We start from the raw sequence: 24,954 nt of genomic DNA, 5'->3' as shown, positions 1-24,954 counted from the left end.
TATGCCTGTAGGTAGGTGAAAAAATCACTGTTTAGGTGTGAAATATGTCTATGTAATTGTGATTTCACTGTTTAGGTGTGAAATATGTCTATGTAATTGTGATTTCACTGTTCAGGTGTGAAATATATATTTTATCAAAAGTTTTTTTGATGATGGACATCACTTGAAATAATGTGAGGCTACCCATGGGGAACTCACTTTTGTAATAATGTATGCATAGCGAAATATATAATATTAATCTCTTCCACAAGACAATGCTGATCTTTAGAGTGACTGTCTGATTTTATGTTTACAGTCCAACGCAAGGTCCCTGCTGTACTCCAACCTGTAGCTTTGTTCAACAATCCGCCAACCAGACATGTCGTGTAGGAACAGAGTGTGTCAAACGTGCCATTTGCTCATATCCTTTGATTACCTCCCCTTAATAAATAGGTGGATTGATCACCTGTAACTTAGGTTGATTATTTGCCTTCATGTCTGACATGGATTATCTTCTCTATATGATCTAAATGGATTGGCTCTGTATATCACTTTAGTGAATTGTCTCCCCTTCATGACAGAAGTAGATTATCTCCCGTTCATGTTTTAGAGGAATTATCTCCAATACATGGATTACACAGTGGTTTATCTCACCTCCGTGACTAAGATGAATTATCTCCCTTGCATATCTGACATTGATTATCTCCCCTACATGATCTAGATGAATTAACTCCCTACATAATTTTAGTTTGTTATCTCCCCTTAATGACTGGTGGATTATCTCCCCTACATAATATTTCTGTGTAAAACATTCCTAAATTTACAATACATTATGTATGCTGGTTGAAGATTTCTCTATATGGAATTACAATTCAAATTGATCTTTTTTTTGATGTTTTGATAGTGTTTCTGAAATGAAAGTTTTTGGTTGATTGTAACTTTTCTCTTCGTAAATTTTCAACTTTGTATCAATATGTACACAAACAACTTATTATTACAAGTCCTTGACATGAACACTGGGGCCTCAGCTAATTGTCCTGCAGCAAACAACTATGCTGATATCATCACATTCTGTAACAGTAAATCTCGTGTTTGTAAAGCAGGGGTAAGTTCACCTACAATTATCATAGACAAAAATTCAACACTTTAAAATTTCAGCAATTGTCTTGATAATTCCTGAATTTGTTTTTTTACATCTCCATGGAATCCCCAAGCAATAGTGTGGTAAATGTGGATTATTTGCAACCTAAAACTTCACAGATATATTGGTTATCTCCCTTAGACATAGAAATTTGAACTAGAAATCATTTATCTCAACTCATAAGCTGAAAAAAAACTGTCCTTGAAAGGTAATTACTGAAGTTGTTGAAGGTGTATATGAACCATGAATTCTATGCTGGATGTTTTATTATGAATGGAAAGATATATAAATAGATAAATATATACTTTGTGAATAAAAACCTTTCTCCTCAAAGCATATGTGACTTCCGTGATCATAAATGTTATAAAATTTAGTATTTGCAAACTTTACAGAGAATAAAGAGAATTAGGAAGAAAATTATGTGATTTAAGTCAAATATCTATTAATATATCTAATTGTATTTCATGATTTAATTCTACAGGTTTGTTCAGAATCTTTGTGTAAAAGAATTGGATATAAATCGCGCAATTTTTCTGAGTATGAGGAATGTTTTGGTAGTTCTGGTATTGACAATAAGGAACAGATGTGTTACCTGTCATGCCGTAAGTAGCTATTTGTCATGTGTTAAATTGTTACTGTTGTGTCATATGTGTTTCATGCTGTAAGTAGCTATTTGTCATGTGTTAAATCGTTGCTGTCGTGTCATATGTGTTTCCTGTCATGCCGTAAGTAGCTATTTGTCATCTAGTAAATTGTTACTGTGGTGTCATATGTGTTACCTGTCATGTCATTAGTAGCTATTTGTCATGTGTTAAATCGTTACTGTCATGTCATGTGTTACCTGTCATGTCATTAGTAGCTATTTGTCATGTGTTAAATTGTTACTGTCGTGTCATATGTGTTTCCTGTCATGCCGTAACTAGCTATTTGTCATCTAGTAAATTGTTACTGTGGTGTCATATGTGTTACCTGTCATGTCATTAGTAGCTATTTGTCATGTGTTAAATCGTTACTGTCGTGTCATATGTGTTACCTGTCATGTCATTAGTAGCTATTTGTCATGTGTTAAATCGTTACTGTCATGTCATGTGTTACCTGTCATGTCATTAGTAGCTATTTGTCATGTGTTAAATCATTACTGTCGTGTCATATGTGTTACCTGTCATGTCACAAGTACTTAACCAGTCATGTTGTAAGTTGTTACTGGTCATATTGGAAATCATAGATACACACACATAAAGAAATGAAATTGATAATACACACATAAAGATATGAAATTGATAATACACACATACACACATAAAGATATGAAATTGATAATACACACATAAAGATATGAAATTGATAATACACACATACACACATAAAGAAATGAAATTGATAATACACACATAAAGATATGAAATTAATAATACACACATAGAGATATGAAATTAATAATACACACATAAAGAAATGAAATTGATAATACACACATATAGAAATTGATAATACACACATATAGAAATGAAATTGATAATACACACATACACACATAGAGAATGAAATTGATAATACACACATAGAGATATGAAATTGATAATACACACATACACACATAAAATATTGATAATACACACATACACAGAAATTGATAATACACACATACACACATAAAGATATGAAATTGATAATACACACATACACACATATACACATAGAATGAAATTGATAATACACACATATAGATATGAAATTGATAATACACACATACACACAGAGAAATGAAATTGATAATACACACATAAAGATATGAAATTGATAATGCACACATACACACATAAAGATATGAAATTGATAATACACACATATAGAAATGAAATCGATAATACACACATCAAGATATGAAATTGATAATACACACATAAAGATATGAAATTGATAATACACACATAAAGATTGAAATTGAATACACACATACACACATAAAGATATGAAATTGATAATACACACATACACACATAAAGAAATGAGATTGATAATACACACATATAGAAATGAAATTGATAATACACACATAAAGATATGAAATTGATAATGATATGATTGATAATACACACATACACACATAAAGATATGAAATTGATAATACATACACACATATAGAAATGAAATTGATAATACACACATACACACATAAAAATTTGATAATACACACATATAGAAATGAAATTGATAATACACACATACAGATATGAAATTGATAATACACACATACACACATAACACACATATGAAATTTGATAATACACACATACACACATATAAATACACACATACACACATAAATTGATAATACACACATACAGAAATGAAATTGATAATACACACATATAAATTGATAATACACACATACACACATAGAAATGAAATTGATAATACACACATACACACATAAAGATATGAAATTGATAATACACACATACACAGAAATGAAATTGATAATACACCCATACACACATATAGAAATGAAATTGATAATACACCCATACACACATATAGAAATGAAATATGATAATACACCCATACACACATATAGAAATGAAATTGATAATACACACATATAGAAATGAAATTGATACACATACACACATATAGAAATGAAATTGATAATACACACATACACATACACACATATAGAAATGAAATTGATAATACACACATACACACATAAAGATGAAATTGATAATACACACATACACACACATATAGAAATGAAATTGATAATACACACATACACACATATAGAAATGAAATTGATAATACACACATACACACATAGAAATGAAATTGATAATACACACATACATAAATTGATAATACACACATACACACATAAAGAAATTTGATAATACACACATATAGAAATGAAATTGATACACACATACACACATATAGAAATGAAATTGATAATACACACATATAGAAATGAAATTGATAATACACACATACACATACACAGAAATGAAATTGATAATACACACATATAGATATGAAATTGATAATACACACATACACACATAGAAATGAAATTGATAATACACACATACACACATATAAATTACACACATAATACACACATACACACATATAGAAATATAATACACACATACATAGAAATGAAATTGATAATACACACATATAGAAATGAAATTGACACACATAAATTGACACATACACACATAAATAAATTGATAATACACACATTGAATACACACATACACACATACACACATAAAATTGAAATACACACATATAGAAATGAAATTGATAATACACACATACACACATATAATGAAATTGATAATACACACATACACACACATATAGAAATGAAATTGATAATACACACATACACACATAGAAATGAAATTGATAATACACACATACACACATAAAGATAATGAAATTGATAATACACACATACACACATACACACACACTCATATACACTATAGAAATAAAATTGACAATACACACATATAGAAATGAAATTGATAATACACACATACACACATACACACATAAAGAAATGAAATTGATAATACACACATATCGAAATAAAATTGATAATACACACATATAGAAATGAAATTGATAATACACACATACACACATATAAACATTGAAACATAAACATTGATAATACACACATACACACACATATATGAAATTGATAATACACACATACACACATATAGAAATGAAATTGATAATACACACATACAGAAAAATTGATACACACATACACACATATAGAAATGAAATTGATAATACACACATATAGACACATAAAAATTGATAATACATACACACATAAAGATAAAATTGATAATACACACATACACACATAAAGATAATGAAATTGATAATACACACATACACACATATAGAAATGAAATTGATAATACACACATACACACATATAGAAATGAAATTGATAATACACACATACACACAATAGAAATGAAATTGATAATACACACATACACACATAAGAAATAAAATTGATAATACACACATACACACATAGAAATGAAATTGATAATACACACATATAGAAATGAAATTGATAATACACACATAAAGAAATGAAATTGATAATACACACATAGAGATATGAAATTGATAATACACACATATGGAAATGAAATTGATAATACACACATATAGAAATAAAATTGATAATACACACATATAGAAATAAAATTGATAATACACACATACACACATATAGAAATAAAATAGATAATACACACATACACACATATATAAATTGATAATACACACATACACACATATAGAAATAAAACACATTGATAATACACACACACACACACATATAGAATAAATTGATAATACACACATACACACATATAGAAATGAAAATTGATAATACACACATATAGAAATGAAATTGATAATACACACATACACACATAGAAATGAAATTGATAATACACACATACACACATATAGAAATGAAATTGAACATACACACATATAGATAAATTGATAATACACACACATATAGAAATGAAATTGATAATACACACATATGATATGAAATTGACACACATATAGAAATGAAATTGATAATACACACATATAGAAATGAAATTGATAATACACACATAAAGATATGAAATTGATAATACACACATACACACATAAATAAATTGATAATACACACATACACACATATGAAATAATACACACATATAGAAATGAAATTGATAATATAGAAATGAAATTGATAATACACACATACACACATATAGAAATGAAATTGATAATACACACATACACATATAAAAAATTAATAAATACACACATATGAAATAAATTGATACACACATATAGAAATGAAATTGATAATACACACATACACACATATAGAAATTGATAATACACACATATAGAAATAAAATTGATAATACACACATATAGAAATGAAATTGATAATACACACATATAGAAATGAAATTGATAATACACACATATAGAAATAAACACAATTGAAATTGATAATACACACATATAGAAATGAAATTGATAATACACACATACACACATATAGAAATAAATTGATAATACACACATATAGAAATGAAATTGATAATACACACATATAGACAATGAAATTGAAATTGATAATACACACATACACACATATAGAAATAAAATTGATAATACACACATATAGAAATGAAATTGATAATACACACATACACATAGAAATGAAATTGATAATACACACATATAGAAATAAAATACACACATAATGATAATACACACATATAGAAATAAAATTGATAATACACACATACACACATATAGAAATAAAATTGATAATACACACATATAGAAATAAAATTGATAATACACACATATAGAAATGAAATTGATAATACACACATACACACATATAGAAATAAAATTGATAATACACACATACACACATATAGAAATAAAATTGATAATACACACATACACACATAGAAATAAAATTGATAATACACACATATAGAAATGAAATTGATAATACACACATATAGAAATGAAATTGATAATACACACATACACACATAGAGATATGAAATTAATAATACACACATACACACATATAGAAATGAAATTGATAATACACACATACACACATATAGAAATAAAATTGATAATACACACATATAGAAATAAAATTGATAATACACACATATGGAAATGAAATTGATAATACACACATACACAGAAATGAAATTGATAATACACACATATGGAAATGAAATTGATAATACACACATATAGAAATAAAATACACACATACACACATATAGAAATAAAATTGATAATACACACATACACACATATAGATATAAAATTGATAATACACACATATAGAAATAAAATTGATAATACACACATACACACATATAGAAATAAAATTGATAATACACACATATAGAAATAAAATTGATAATACACACATACACACATATAGAAATGAAATTGATAATACACCCATACACACATATAGAAATGAAATTGATAATACACACATATAGAAATGAAATTGATAATACACACATACACACATATAGAAATAAAATTGATAATACACACATATAGAAATAAAATTGATAATACACACATACACACATATAGAAATGAAATTGATAATACACACATACACACATACACACATATAGAAATACACACAAATTGATAATACACACATATAGAAATGAAATTGATAATACACACATATAGAAATAAATTGATAATACACACATACACACATAGATAAAATTGATAATACACACATATAGAAATGAAATTGATAATACACACATACACACATATAGAAATAAAATTGATAATACACACATACACACATATAGATATAAAATTGATAATACACACATATAGAAATAAAATTGATAATACACACATACACACATAAAGAAATGAAATTGATAATACACACATAGAGGTATGATATTGATAATACACACATATAGAAATAAAATTGATAATACACACATATAGAAATGAAATTGATAATACACACATACACACATGAAATAAATTGACACACATACACACATATAGAAATAAAATTGATAATACACACATATAGAAATGAAATTGATAATACACACATACACACATATAGAAATAAAATTGATAATACACACATATAGACATATAGAAATTGATAATACACACATACACACATATAGAAATAAAATTGATAATACACACATACACACATATAGATATAAAATTGATAATACACACATATAGAAATAAAATTGATAATACACACATATAGAAATAAAATTGATAATACACACATACACACATATAGATATAAAATTGATAATACACACATACACACATATAGAAATAAAATTGATAATACACACATACACACATATAGAAATGAAATTGATAATACACACATATAGAAATAAAATTGATAATACACACATATAGAAATAAAATTGATAATACACACATATGGAAATGAAATTGATAATACACACATACACACATATAGAAATAAAAGATATGATAATACACACATATAGAAATAAAATTGATAATACACACATATACAAATAAAATTGATAATACACACATACACACAATAGAAATTGATAATACACACATATACACATATAAATTGATAATACACACATACACATATAAAATTGATAATACACACATAAAGAAATGAAATTGATAATACACACATATAGAAATGAAATTGATAATACACACATATAGAAATGAAATTGATACACATACACACATATAGAAATGAAATTGATAATACACACATATAGACACATATAGAAATTGATAATACACACATATAGAAATGAAATTGATAATACACACATACACACATATAAATGAAATTGATAATACACACATATAGAAATGAAATTGATACACACATACACACATGATAAAATTGATAATACACACATATAGAAATAAAATAATACACACATACACACATATAGAAATGAAATTGATAATACACACATACACATATAGAAATAAATTGATAATACACACATATAGAAATGAAATTGATAATACACACATACACACATATACACACATATGATAAAATGAAAATTGACACATACACACATATAGAAATGAAATTGATAATACACACATATAGAAATGAAATTGATAATACACACATACACACATATAGAAATTTGATAATACACACATACACACATATAGAAATTGATAATACACACATATAGAAATGAAATTGATAATACACACATACACACATATAGAAATGAAATTGATAATACACACATAACACATATAGAAATGAAATTGATAATACACACATAAAGAAATGAAATTGATAATACACACATATAGAAATGAAATTGATAATACACACATACACACATAGAAATTGAAATTGACAATACACACATATAGATATGAAATTGATAATACACACACATATAGAAATACAATTGATAATACACACATACACAATACACACATATAAAATAAAAATTGATAATACACACATACACACATACAGAAATGAAATTGATAATACACACATACACACATATAGAAATGAAATTGATAATACACACATACACACATAAAGAAATAAATTGATAATACACACATAAAGAAATAAATTGATAATACACACATACACACACACACATATAGAAATGAAATTGATAATACACACATACACACAAATTGATAATACACACATACACACATAAAGAAATGAAATTGATAATACACACATAAAGATAAATTGATAATACACACATACAGAGATAATGAACATTGATAAATACACACATACAACATATGAAATTACACACACATAAAGATATGAAATTGATAATACACACATAAAGATATGAAATTGATAATACACACATAAAGATATGATATTGATAATACACACATAGAGATATGAAATTGATAATACAGACATACACACGGAGAAATGAAATTGATAATACACACATAAAGAAATGAAATTGATAATACACACATAGAGATATGAAATTGATAATACACACATAAAGATATGAAATTGATAATACACACATAAAGATATGAAATTGATAATACACACATAAAGATATGAAATTGATAATACACACATAGAGATATGAAATTGATAATACACACATAAAGATATGAAATTGATAATACACACATAAAGATATGAAATTGATAATACACACATAAAGATATGAAATTGATAATACACACATAAAGATATGAAATTGATAATACACACATAAAGATATGAAATTGATAATACACACATAAAGATATGAAATTGATAATACACACATAAAGATATGAAAATGATAGGATGAAACATATACAGTAATTGATAGGATGAAACATATACAGTAAAAAGAAAGCTCAGCCATTAACAGCTTCTCTGAAATCTACATTCATGTTAAATCCTGAATCTGTTTGAACCATGAAGTTTAATCCATTATAAATTAACACTGATTGATTTTTTTTTGTTTTTTTTGTTTCAGAGAAAAGAAACACTACCAACTGTATAAGCTCAGCACAGATTAACGCTGATTCACCTTATACAGATTTCAAAGCTTTACTTAATGATGTTAATGGCGAGTTAACAAAAATTAAATTACAAGCAGGTAAGTCTTCTCTATTCCCAAACCGATGTCACCAAGGCTTTGAGTCCGGTAAAGATTTTTTATGGTGGCCTACGCCAATGATATATACTTACTGCCATTGTGTTTGTTTTCAATCCAAAGAAAATTATATACGATATATTATATATATGTTATATAAGCTGTTGACTTTTTAAAATCAGACAACATCTTATTACATTTGATTTTTAATTCTTTAACAGAATCCTGCATGTTAAACTTCTGGATTAACGGGAAAGAAAAGAAATATAAAAGGTTCCAAAATCAATACTCATTCAAAATTTTTAGGTCGCCATTTTATCCGCCATCGGCGTCATAAACTTTTAACATTTTAGACTTCTGGAAAACTCCTGAACCCATTTCAACGAAATGGCTAAAGGCACACTTAAGTTTTAAATTATATGGTCTCCAAACCCCGATGGGGAATGGCCAAAAAGAGTCAAATTGATTGAAACTTCAAAAATATTCTCCTCAAATACCAGGTATGATAGAATCAAATACTCTGTATTGATGGAAAGGCCTTCAGAGGCATAACAAAATTGGCAAATTCATGACCCCAGGATCTCACCTTTCCACCTGGGGAGGGGGTAAAGTTTCCCATAGTTTATATAGGAAAATTACATTTTTGAACATAATTTGTTTATTTTCAATTGGAAAAAGTTCAGAATTGCTTAGAATTATCATTATAGGATGACAGTTTAAAGAAATGCACTTATTGACATCAACTGACTCCCAGTGGCTGATGGGCTGGCCCAAAAATGGGTCAAATTGACTGGCATTTCAAAAATTCCTCTTCTCAATACCTAAATAATGCAGGACCAAATACTCTTAGGGATGGAGGTGTCTTACGAAGCATTACTAAAATTGTAAATTTCATGACCCTAGGGTCTCACCTTTCCCCTTGAAAAGGGGGTAAAGTTTACTATAGTTTCATGACCCTAGGGTCTCACCTTTCCCCTTGAAAAGGGGGTAAAGTTTACTATAGTTTCATGACCCTAGGGTCTCACCTTTCCCCTTGAGGAGTGGATAAAGTTTACTATAGTTTCATGACCCTAGGGTCTCACCTTTCCCCTTGAAAAGGGGGTAAAGTTTACTATAGTTTCATGACCCTAGGGTCTCACCTTTCCCCTTGAAAAGGGGGTAAAGTTTACTATAGTTTCATGACACTAGGGTCTCACCTTTCCCCTTGAGGAGTGGATAAAGTTTACTTTAGTTACATGACCCTAGGGTCTCACCTTTCCCCTTGAGGAATGGATAAAGTTTACTTTAGTTACATGACCCTAGGGTCTCACCTTTCCCCTTGAAAAGGGGGTAAAGTTTACTTTAGTTACATGACCCTAGGGTCTCACCTTTCCCCTTAAGGAGTGGATAAAGTTTACTTTAGTTACCTGACCCTAGGGTCTCACCTTTCCCCTTGAAAAGGGGGTAAAGTTTACTTTAGTTTCATGACCCTAGGGTCTCACCTTTCCCCTTGAAAAGGGGATAAAGTTTACTATAGTTACATGACCCTAGGGTCTCACCTTTCCCCTTGAGGAGTGGATAAAGTTTACTTTAGTTACATGACCCTAGGGTCTCACCTTTCCCCTTGAGGAATGGATAAAGTTTACTTTAGTTACATGACCCTAGGGTCTCACCTTTCCCCTTGAAAAGGGGGTAAAGTTTACTATAGTTTCATGACCCTAGGGTCTCACCTTTCCCCTTGAAAAGGGGGTAAAGTTTACTTTAGTTACATGACCCTAGGGTCTCACCTTTCCCCTTGAGGAATGGATAAAGTTTACTTTAGTTACATGACCCTAGGGTCTCACCTTTCCCCTTGAAAAGGGGGTAAAGTTTACTTTAGTTACATGACCCTAGGGTCTCACCTTTCCCTTTGAGGAGGGGATAAAGTTTACTATAGTTACATGACCCTAGGGTCTCACCTTTCCCTTTGAGGAGGGGGTAAAGTTTACTATAGTTACATGACCCTAGGGTCTCACCTTTCCCTTTGAGGAGGGGGTAAAGTTTACTATAGTTACATGACCCTAGGGTCTCACCTTTCCCTTTGAGGAGGGGGTAAAGTTTACTATAGTTACATGACCCTAGGGTCTCACCTTTCCCTTTGAGGAGGGGGTAAAGTTTACTATAGTTACATGACCCTAGGGTCTCACCTTTCCCTTTGAGGAGGGGGTAAAGTTTACTATAGTTACATGACCCTAGGGTCTCACCTTTCCCTTTGAGGAGGGGGTAAAGTTTACTTTAGTTTATGTTGGAAAATTTCATTTTGAGCGTAATTTGTTTATGTTTTTAGTAGAAGATAACATTTTGATGAGATGTACATATTGACCTCAGCTAACCCCCAGGGGTTGATGGGCCCAAAAATTAGTCAAGTTGACTGAAATTTTCGAAGATGTTCTGTTCTTCATGGCGGAAGATTTTATATAGGAAAAATTTTTGAGTTTAATTTCTTTTAGTTAAAACTTGGTTAGAAGCCTTAATATGAGACATCAGTTGAATCTATGCACAGTTTAAATTTGTATTATGTGTACAATGTAGTTAAAGTTATCTTATACTTTTTTAACAAAATCATTTCTGTGGCATGTTACTAGAAACATTGTAACTCAGGTGATCATTAAGGCCCCTGAGGCCTCTTGTTGACTATCTGATCTAGAACAATAAATTTATTGATGTTCATATATTTCCAGGGTCACCGTGTGATAATTATCGAGGTTACTGTGACGTGTTCCATAAATGTCGCGGAATAGATAACGATGGTCCGCTCGCTCGTCTTAAAAATCTCATTTTTAATGAGAAAACATTACAAAAGATTAAAACTTGGATTGTGGTGAGTACAAAAGATTAAAACTTGGATTGTGGTGAGTACAAGAGATTAAAACTTGGATTGTGGTGAGTACAAAAGATTAAAACATGGATTGTGGTGGGTACAAAGATTAAAACTTGGATTGTGGTGGGTACAAGAGATTAAAACTTGGATTGTGGTGAGTACAAGAGATTAAAACTTGGATTGTGGTGGGTACAAAGATTAAAACTTGGATTGTGGTGGGTACAAGAGATTAAAACTTGGATTGTGGTGGGTACAAGAGATTAAAACTTGGATTGTGGTGAGTACAAGAGATTAAAACTTGGATTGTGGTGAGTACAAGAGATTAAAACTTGGATTGTGGTGGGTACAAAGATTAAAACTTGGATTGTGGTGGGTACAAAGATTAAAACTTGGATTGTGGTGAGTACAAGAGATTAAAACTTGGATTGTGGTGAGTACAAGAGATTAAAACTTGGATTGTGGTGAGTACAAGAGATTAAAACTTGGATTGTGGTGAGTACAAGAGATTAAAACTTGGATTGTGGTGGGTACAAAGATTAAAACTTGGATTGTGGTGGGTACAAAGATTAAAACTTTTATTGTGGTGGGTACAAGAGATTAAAACTTGGATTGTGGTGAGTACAAGAGATTAAAACTTGGATTGTGGTGAGTACAAAGATTAAAACTTGGATTGTGGTGAGTACAAAGATTAAAACTTGGATTACAGCTTTACTACAAATATTGTAATTTATAAAAAAATTTCCAGAAATATCGGTGGGTTGTTATGATGATGGCAGTCTGTCTTGTTGTCCTGATGTGTTAGTTGATACAGATTTGCACGGTTCACACAACCAGTTATATAATTCATGCAATTTTGTTCCAGGAATATTGGTGGGCGGTTATGATGATGGCACTCTGTCTTGTTGTCTTGATGGGTTTGTTTATAAAGATCTGTGCTGTACACACACCCAGTAGTAATCCAAAGGCAAAACCAGCTTTACGTATCACAGACACACTCCGGCGCCGACGTCGTCCTCCACCGCAGCAGACATACGCCCCGAGCTCACAGCCTCTACAGTCCTACCAGCAGCAGCAGTCTGTACCAGCTGGTTATATAAATGTAAGTGTGCTTTTATTTAGGAAAGTTATACCTAGAAAGTCGTGTGTTTGGTTTTAGTGAAGATCGTCATAATAAAACACGAAATAGTTGATATGTGTAACAAATACATAAGTGTTGCTTTACGTTTATTTATCCAGGCATACATAAAAATCTAATGTTCAATATTTTGGTACAAACAATATTTACATGGCTGATATTTCACAATCGTTGCAGTTACGACTAGTTTTAGGCGATTTTCTATCAGTCTTTTATTAGCAGCTGGGTATTTTAGCTTTGCATCATTGTTAATCACAGGGAAGGAAGCTTTAATCCACCATGTATAAAGAAATTTCCAAAACCGATTTAAAGACTAAAGGATGACATTATTACACACAAGTTTTATTGTTTTCTGTAGAGATTCTTTGTGAAAAGATTTAGGAATGTAAGTTTTTCCCAAACATATCTTATACATGTTTATATATGAAAATAAATATCAAACGAATGACTAGCTTCTAAATCATAATCCATAGTGAATGTAAATTTATTAAACTTTAGTAAAGTATAGTGCATTTTAGTACAATATAGAACCTATTTTGTGTACACAATCAACAATAGTCTTATCTATATATCACTTTAATTATATCCAACCATTTTTCTTAATTTTACATTCTGTTTAGAAGTATATAGCTGTTAGAAATACATATACTTACCAATTTCTTACTGTAAATTACTGAAGGTGTATGTATAACATCATATCAAGGTTAATGCGTTAGGAGCAAATTCATTAGGAGTTAATTCTTATTTCATAAACAAAAATGTAAGTGTTTGATCAGTTTCATTTTGATGTTTCTGCTAAAAAAAACAGGAAATAATTATAAAAAACATTATTTATTTCAAATAATGAAAACCTGATAAATATACATGTATATATTTTCCATTGTAATTATAACGAGGAAATATGAATAGTTTAATATTTGTTTCATCGTATTAGACCAGATTATTTCTCATTCTTTATTTTCTTGTCCTCACCATTTTAAGGGGAGGAGGACACTCATAAAGTATTACTCATGTTCATCCGTCAGTCCATCTGTCTGGTTGCATCCAGTCACATGACATCTGTACACATCAATTTCAACTCCAGTGTAATATCTTTAGAACTTCATGACTGATTTGGTTCATGTAGCCCTGGTAAAATACTAGCTGTAATATACCACTCGGCTAGAGAGAACTTCTCTTTAGCTCTGTAACCCTGGTAAAATACTAGCTGTAATATACCACTCGGCTAGAGAGAACTTCTCTTTAGCTCTGTAACCCTGGTAAAATACTAGCTGTAATATACCACTCGGCTAGAGAGAACTTCTCTTTAGCTCGGTAGATACTAGAATATACCACTCGGCTCTTCTCTTTAGCTCTGTAACCCTGGTAAAATACTAGCTGTAATATACCACTCGGCTAGAGAGAACTTCTCTTTAGCTCTGTAACCCTGGTAAAATACTAGCTGTAATATACCACTCGGCTAGAGAGAACTTCTCTTTAGCTCTGTAACCCTGGTAAAATACTAGCTGTAATATACCACTCGGCTAGAGAGAACTTCTCTTTAGCTCTGTAACCCTGGTAAAATACTAGCTGTAATATACCACTCGGCTAGAGAGAACTTCTCTTTAGAGAGAACTTCTCTTCTGTAACCCTGGTAAAATACTAGCTGTAATATACCACTCGGCTAGAGAGAACTTCTCTTTATTTCTGTAGCCCTGGTAAAATACTAGCTGTAATATACCACTCGGCTAGAGAGAACTTCTCTTTAGCTTGGTAAAATACTAGCTGTAATATACCACTCGGCTAGAGAGAACTTCTCTTTAGCTCTGTAACCCTGGTAAAATACTAGCTGTAATATACCACTCGGCTAGAGAGAACTTCTCTTTATTTCTGTAGCCCTGGTAAAATACTAGCTGTAATATACCACTCGGCTAGAGAGAACTTCTCTTTAGCTCTGTAACCCTGGTAAAATACTAGCTGTAATATACCACTCGGCTAGAGAGAACTTCTCTTTAGCTCTGTAACCCTGGTAAAATACTAGCTGTAATATACCACTCGGCTAGAGAGAACTTCTCTTTAGCTCTGTAACCCTGGTAAAATACTAGCTGTAATATACCACTCGGCTAGAGAGAACTTCTCTGTAACCCTGGTAAAATACTAGCTGTAATATACTCGGCTAGAGAGAACTTCTCTTTAGGTAAAAAATACTAGCTGTAATATACCACTCGGCTAGAGAGAACTTCTCTTTAGCTCTGTAACCCGGGTAAAATACTAGCTGTAATATACCACTCGGCTAGAGAGAACTTCTCTTTAGCTCTGTAACCCTGGTAAAATACTAGCTGTAATATACCACTCGGCTAGAGAGAACTTCTCTTTAGCTCGATTGGTTGAGCATCAGACTAGTAAGCCAGGGGTCCCAGGTTTGATTCCTAGCAGAGGCATTGAAATAAATAATGAATTCCGTTACAGTCCTATTTATTTTAGTATCATAACATCAATTTGTACAAATACTGATAAAAGGGTTGTGGAGGTTAAAGGTCAAAAGGTCACTTCAAACAAATTAAGATAATTCATCAGACAAAGATATTTATTGATGTAGGACCACTCATGTCTTGATGACATTTGCTGGTTTTTCATTAATTTTGAATGGATGTAACAGAAATAATTATTCTAGGTTTAATATCAAAATACTGTAGAATTTGAAAAGAAAGATAAATTGTATGAGCACATCACAGAAGTTGGACATCAGACAAAGTTTCCTTATTTGGGCCTGTGTTCTTGTTTTCTGAATCTTGTGACTTTTGTGCCTGCAAACTTTTGTTGTTTTTTTATTGGAGTTTGGAGTATGCTGTTATTTATGTTAAAATCTCTCTTTGATATCATTAGTTGCTTCGACTGATTTTGATATTTTTTTTATTAAAACAGAAAAAGTCTTGTCATCATTCCTGCATGTTTGTGTTGAGATTTACAACAAAATACTATCTTAAAATAACAACAAACAAATTGCATGTCTCACAAATTTCTCATAATAACAGTTTGTGAAGTATTGTAATATAAGCTTCATAATATGATATAGATTATAGAATGTAGAATGAGAAACAAACATTTTATTTGGATTTATCTGTGTAATTTCAAAAAAACAGGAGAGGCTTAATGTAAAGTAATAAGTAAGTTTTTAATTTAGGACACTTGGATCATTAAACGAGGTTATTTATAAATAACGGGATCATTATAATGAGATTATTTATAGATAATAGAATCATTATAACAAGGTTAATTATAAATAATAACATCATTATAACGAGGTTATTTATAGATAATACGATCATTATAACGAGATTATTTATAGATAATAGAATCATTATAACGAGGTTATTTATAGATAATAGGATCATTATAACGAGGTTATTTATAGATAATAGAATCATTATAACGAGGTTATTTATAGATAATACGATCATTATAACAAGATTATTTATAGATAATAGGATCATTATAACGAGGTTATTTATAGATAATAGAATCATTATAACGAGATTATTTATAGATAATAGAATCATTATAACGAGGTTATTTATAGATAATACGATCATTATAACAAGATTATTTATAGATAATAGAATCATTATAACGAGGTTATTTATAGATAATAGAATCATTATAACGAGGTTATTTATAGATAATAACTCAAGGAAACCTGATGATTTTGTAATCATTTTCAGAATGCGATGAAAACAGACCAATTATAGATATTGTAAGCATGTATATAATTTATAAATTATTTTCCATGCATGCCAGTCTCTGTTCTGTCCCTTTGGATCTCTGTGCCTTTTTCCCTCCCACATCAGTTTATGCTTTTTAACCAAATCTTGATATCCTAGTTTTCATAGCATGTTTAAAGTTATTTCTTTGTAAATTGCTAGGTTGAAGCTCTGTTTTTCCTTCATGTGTAAAATATCAACCATTTCATAAAAAAAAGGATGTTTTCCAGTCATTTTTAGGCTGAACATAACATAGTAGCTCTGTTTTTCCTTCATGTGTAAAATATCAACCATTTCATAAAAAAAAGGATGTTTTCCAGTCATTTTTAGGCTGAACATAACATAGTTACCATTTCAGCCTGTATAACTTCTAGAACTAGCCATTACAACAATCCTAGCCTTCTCATTGGTGGAAATTTTCCAGCTGATCATCCATCACTCGTCACACCTGGTGGCAGTCATATGCCATCTTTCAAAGTGATGTCATGCATGCATACTCTCGTTAAGAGGTTTGATAATAAAAACATTTATACAGGATGGGACAAAGAAATTCCTTTTTAATCTTCGTATGAAAAGTCTACCTCTGTAATTTAACAGTGCTGTCCATCTGTATATCTGTCCTTGTGGCCGTCCACTCATCTGGTTTTTCACGTCATATTGAAGCCTAATCCTGACCAGAAGATATCACTCAACCCAAACCTCACTCCTGTGGATTAGAAGGATTTTTATACTTTGTTAGAATTTGTATTTTCTGTATTTTTCATATTTTTATACAAAAATTAAATTTACTTTATTTGAGTACTTGACTGAAACTGTGGATGTCCTAGTTAAAAAAAATCAGCTATATGTAGTGACTGGGTAAGATCAGGTGACCAGAATCATACTGTGAGTACAAAAGAATGCCCCCCTCCCCGGGAGTGATTAGAACCATGCCATGTATGTATAAATGGTTTGCCCATTGGTCAGACTGGAGTCATCAGAATGCAGGCCGAGTGAAATAAAGAAATTACAGTCTAACCTGTCATAACGGCTACCTTAGTTAGATGACCACCTGCTTACAACGGCCATTTTCAAACCCTCCCAATCATTTTTGCTCATTAATGATACCTAATTTAACGGCCACCTGTCTAATGCGGCCAGCGGCCACCCTTTTCGTCCCCAAACTTGCGATCGAACCTCGTTTAAATGGCCGTTTTGACCACAAATTATTTTATAAGCTTTCTTGACTGCGAGTCACGTTTTCTCGCCACGTGAACATTCCTACAAAGAAAACAGCTGATGGCAAGTAAACACAATTCACCATGCATTTTATATTGAGTTTGATTTCATTTACGTCACTGGTATACACAATACTATCACTATTGTGGCAAATAACTTCGAAATATGAGCAGCAAACGAAAAACTTTAACTCTTGAAGATAGGGCTCCGTACCGGCACTCGATATGTATCGAAAACCGGTATTTTACGTTTGATAGATACATCAGATTGAAAGTTTCTGTATCGAACAAAAAATATTGATCATTAAGAGAGAATAAATGTACTGTCGAAAAATACCACATTTAGTTAGTTTTTGTCGATCAAATTTCATTGCAAATGTTTTCACCTCATAAAATCATCATTTCGCTAGAATAGAGAGCAGCTACCCGTGACCTGAGGTCATGAATATTAATGAGGAGTAGAGTAAAACCCAGAAACATTCCTGTCAACAGGTAACTAGGATGAGAAATTTTATAAAGAAATATTTTAATGGATAGAAAGCAAAAACAACGCAGGGGTTCGTTTTCGAAGGTTGTAAGAACAATAAATACAAAACTAGAGCGCTTTCGCTCTGCCACCATTTTCGTGCGACGTTATTATAAAGTTCCCGCCCACTCTAGATACTAGTCTTTACTGGATGTCGTTTAGACATGGTATCGAGTGTGTGATTGAAAATGCAGGCAGATTAAAAATGAATAATTTATGTTTACGTTTTCTTGGTCGTAAATGTAATATATTCAAACAAATATTAACAATTATTGGGAATAATGTTGCATTAACAAACTAAACCATGAAGAAAATGTTTTGACTTGAATCATCTGCGAAATTACAGGTAGAACATTACGGTTGTTCGATTAACTTGGGTACAAAAATAAGGAACCTCAATTAAGAGGCCACCTCTCTATAAAGGCCACTTTCATAATTTCCCATCAGTGGCCGTTTAATACAGGTTAGACTGTAGTCTTTTATTGATTTTATTTATCAAGACAAGAAGTCAAGTTAAAATGACACGAATTCAGGGAATATTTGTGGTTCCTACATCACTTTTTACAATGCATGTGCATGTCTAGACTTTGTAAAATGTAGGTGTTTATTTTCCATCTTTGAATATCATCCTCTTCCTGAATATAAGGATAAGACTTTATTTAATTTTGATATTTACTGAAAAAATAAACACACATAACCTCAACAGGAACAAAACTTTTTTGAGGGATTTTTGTCTGTAGAAATTTAGATTCTGCTTTAACAACATATGATGCATCTAAAATTTATTGAAAACATTTGTTTTGTCAGGCTCTGCATTCACAATTTACTGCCATTTTCTGCAAATGTTAGCTTTTCTTAATAGAGCAAATTTTTGCTTTTAACTCTTACATTGTAATTAACAGCTTCAATGATTAATTTAATTATAAAAGAAATATTTTTATTGATTGATCAATTTGAATATTGATTTGTAATGTTAAAATCAATTTTTTATGTTTTTAATCAGAAATATGCAATTAACATTTATCTTAATAATATTTTTTGAAGAATAAAATTGAAAAGATTGAACAATTCTGTAGCATGCAGATACTACATATGGAGGATGCAGACTATTCAGTAATCATAATGAATAAAAGTTCATGATAATGAATATTCATAAAATGACATGAAAATTAATATTTGTGAGAAATAAAGAAAAAGCATATTCATTAATGATGATGAATATAATCAATATTCATTAAGGAATATTCATGTAGCATAGAAAAAATGTCTTTTTCTTGAAAATACCAAATTATTCATAAATATAAATTTAGGATATCAATTCAAATTTACACCACAAATGATCATGCATGTTGCTACCCAGATGAAGTCAGTGCATGTCTTTAGATTTTAGGACTACATTTGGTTAGCATAAACCAATGATACCAACAGATATTTAGTATGACCAAAGACAGCATGACTGTGGCTTGTTGTCTTTTTTATTCAAATCGCCTTGCGTCCGTGGTCCGTGATCCGTCCGTCCGTCCATCCGTAAACAATTCTTGTTACCGCTATTTCTGGTTCCCCTTAGTCCCTAGTTGTGCATTGTACCTTTTTTGAACTGATTCGCATTCAAGATGGCCGACAGGTGGCCATCTTGGATTTTGGAAGTAAAAGTTTGTTACCGCTATTTCTGGAAAAGTACTGGATGGATATTTCTCAAATTTCATATGCAGGTTCCCCTTGGTCCCTAGTTGTGCATTGTACCTTTTTTGGACTGATTCGAATTCAAGATGGCCGACAGGTGGTCATCTTGGATTTTGGAAGTAAAAGTTTGTTACCGCTATTTCTGAGAAAGTACTCAATGGATCTTCCTCAAATTTCATATGCAGTTTGCATTTTACCTTTTTTGGACTTGGATGGCCGACAGGCAACCATCTTGGATTTTGGAAGTAAAAGTTTGTTACTGCTATTTCTTGGAAAGTACTTTTTTCTCAAATTTCATATGCAGTTTCCCCTTAGTCCCTAGTTGTGCATTGTACCTTTTTTGGACTGATTCAAATTCAAGATGGCCGACAGGTGGCCATCTTTGATTTTGGATGTAAAAGTTTGTTACTGCTATTTCTTGGAAAGTGCTGGATGGATCTTTCTCAAATTCCATATGCAGTTTCCCCTTGGTCCCTAGTTGTGCATTGTTCTTTTTTTGGACAGATTCGAATTCAAGATGGCGGACAAGTGGCCATCTTGGATTTTGGATGTAAAAGTTTGTTACCGCTATTTCTTGGAAAGTACTGGATGGATCTTTCTCAAATTTCATATGCAGGTTCCCCTTGGTCCCTAGTTGTGCACTGTACCTTTTTTTTTAATTTCTATCATAATTCCTAAATACAGATACAATTACTAGTTATGGTACATTTGATTTATTTTGACAGTCATGTGAGAATCCACAACTCCACTAGGTTTTTAAATGGATCCAAAATACAAAAAAAAGCGAAATCTTGATGTTTCCTTTCTTGAAGTTTTTAGAATTTATATCTGTTTTAATAGATATCTGTTTTCCTCTTGACAGGCCCCCCAGGGACCCCCTCCACCATACTCAGCAACAGGGGGTGGTCCAAAGAGGGGACATCGACCAGAGGAAAAGAAAAACCAAAAAAAGGGCAAAACCACAGAGAGAAAAGTGTGACCTTCATGATAACCATAACAACCATTCTTAGAAGACTTACCATTGGCTAATTTAGAAACTTGTAACAGTATTTCTCAATTGCTGATTGACTGCAGAGATATGTGACATTGATTTTGATTGGTTGATGAAGAATTTTTAACTTAACATTTTCATTGGCTGAAATTGAAATGAAAAACATGGTTTTGATTGGCAGAGACCATTCAAAGCAGTGATTGTGATTGGTTGATGAAGAAGTTTGTAACAAGTTTTTTCATTGGTTGATGAAGAAAACTTGTTCTTTGTATTTAAGATGTAACATGTAATTTGATTCACTGATGTCAAAGATGGTATCATCATTTGGGATATTTTTATGAGATGGTTGTGTCTGATAAAGTAAATAAATCTGAAAACAATTTCTTGATAAATATGCCTTTATAATCTTGTTAAGATGTCATTCTAAGAACCAATTTTATCTGATAATTAGCCCATGTCTCATGATAAACCCACTCAATTCTATTGAAGTTTTATAAAGATTCAAACAAATGTTTCACAATTGTCCTATGATAAGCCCGCCCCTTAAGAGTTTATATGTTAGGAGATTGCAGGATGAATAATTTTGGCAGACAGGTCAAAAATAGCATTAATTTTACTTTCTATTTTATATGCAATGCAAGAACCATTAAATTTTCTGTTTGTACAGAAATTAAGATTGAATAAAAAGTCAATTATCTTGATTTTGCATTTAAAATATTTAGATTGTGACCATACAAAAATATCTCAAATGATGGTACAGTGTATTTTTTGAGGAACATTTAAGATGGATGTGACATGATTATTTTGAGAGAGTGACTGGGTAGTAATTTTACAAAGACTTTTAGCTTAAGGTGTTTTGCTACCTTACTTTAACAAGTACATCATTACAGAAGAGTTCCATAAACTTGTGAAATAAAATTTTTAAATGTTGAATATTATTACAATTATCGTCATTTTGATCCATTTAACCACAACAAATTGCAATCTTCAAAGGAGAGCATAAACACAAATGACTTGCAAAATGTGTAAGGTAGCATACATCCTTAATACGCATCAACAAACTTTGATTTCAGCATTAAATTGATGTTAAGTTGAAAATTAATCAGAAAAGTTTTGCCAAGTGTATTTTTCCTTTCTACTGTAAGGTGAGAAAAAAGTGTAACTGCATATGTGTTTGTTTTCATCAAAAGAAATGTATGAGAAAGTGAGAAATATTTGATAAGGAATGAATGCACTATTTTTACTGGATTGAATATTTCTATAGTAAACTAAACAATTTATCCTCGGATACTCATTTATTCCAATTAAATATAACGATTGGAATGATATATCAGATTTTAAACAAATTGTAACTTACTCTAATAGATAACCACACAGTTTACATGTCTGTGTGTGGAATGTCTCTCAATGTATTTAACACTTAACCCCAAAATCTGAACAATATTCCAGTCCCTATAGTTAGTCATCAATTCCTTCATCCCAGATTCCTGACAGGGAAAGGTTTCTTGAATATAAGAGGGAATGAAAATTAATTGCATATAATTTTACTGTATACGTGTGTTTATAAATTCATTTATTTTTTTGTTTTTGTGAGATTTAATCATCATTCTTTTGAGTTTCCTTTCACTATATTCTTTTAAAGAAAACATGATTTGTTATCATACAAACAAGGGGAGACAATTTTGCATTGTAATGATTGGACAACAGAAACCAATCTTTGAACAACAGGAGCCAGAAAATGTCTGTATTCACTCATTACACAGATAACCAGGGGTGGACAACTTTGGTTAAAAAAAAATATATTCATGTATCAGTTTGCTGGATCTGTGTCTCATATTAATATAAATATCAAAAGTCCAAGGGAAATATTTTCTTCATCCTAAAGATGGAGTTGTATTCTTTTGAAATTTGCAATATCATGATCATAATGGTTTTTGTTTACATTTTGGTGTGTTTCTTTTATATATATATATCAGATATATATCTGAATTATGATTAAAATCTAGTCATGGATAATGTTTTGCTTCAATGAAAGAAATCTAATATAAATATGTGTAGGCAAAAGTTAATTGTTGTTAAGTCCAATATTTTTGAGGTTTTCAAATTTCATGGTTTTCCAAAAATATGAGTTTTAATTCGCATTGATTTCATAAATGAACCATGCTCACAAAATCAATTAAAATTATTGTCTGTTTTTCATTTTCACTAACATAATTATTCATGAATTTAGAGTACTAACGAATTCAAAGAAAAGAAATTCCTCATCAAAAATTAATTATTTGCATTAAATTACAATTTATAAAAAAAATAAACAATAACAATGTTTATCAAAACATTTTGATTGAATGTTTTTGTGAATAGTGGAAGAGGCCATTTTTAGAATAGGAAGCTGATGTTTAGCATCGATGTAAATATAACCTTAAACCCCTTCAAATGTAAATGAAACCATCTTAAAATTCCTTGACTG

The 24,954-nt window shown here is 30.6% G+C and overlaps 1 protein-coding gene across 1 annotated transcript in view; it reads left to right on the top strand.

The window, feature by feature from the left end:
• Window positions 1-24,740, top strand: part of LOC132555824 (disintegrin and metalloproteinase domain-containing protein 10-like) — a 59,146-nt gene extending 34,406 nt beyond the window's left edge. Inside the window, exons 12-18 of the mRNA XM_060220184.1 lie at window positions 296-400; window positions 997-1,084; window positions 1,602-1,722; window positions 10,237-10,359; window positions 13,056-13,195; window positions 14,058-14,294; window positions 22,359-24,740. Coding sequence (XP_060076167.1) covers window positions 296-400; window positions 997-1,084; window positions 1,602-1,722; window positions 10,237-10,359; window positions 13,056-13,195; window positions 14,058-14,294; window positions 22,359-22,475 — 931 coding nt within the window. The 3' untranslated portion in view covers window positions 22,476-24,740. The remainder of the gene's footprint in view (window positions 1-295; window positions 401-996; window positions 1,085-1,601; window positions 1,723-10,236; window positions 10,360-13,055; window positions 13,196-14,057; window positions 14,295-22,358) is intronic.
• Window positions 24,741-24,954: the final 214 nt, after the last annotated feature.

Source organism: Ylistrum balloti, unplaced genomic scaffold, assembly GCF_031769215.1.
Source record: "Ylistrum balloti isolate Yb309-2 unplaced genomic scaffold, AGI_CSIRO_Ybal_v1 Utg370518, whole genome shotgun sequence".
Taxonomy (NCBI): domain Eukaryota; kingdom Metazoa; phylum Mollusca; class Bivalvia; order Pectinida; family Pectinidae; genus Ylistrum; species Ylistrum balloti.
This window is presented reverse-complemented; position numbering and strand designations above follow the sequence as displayed.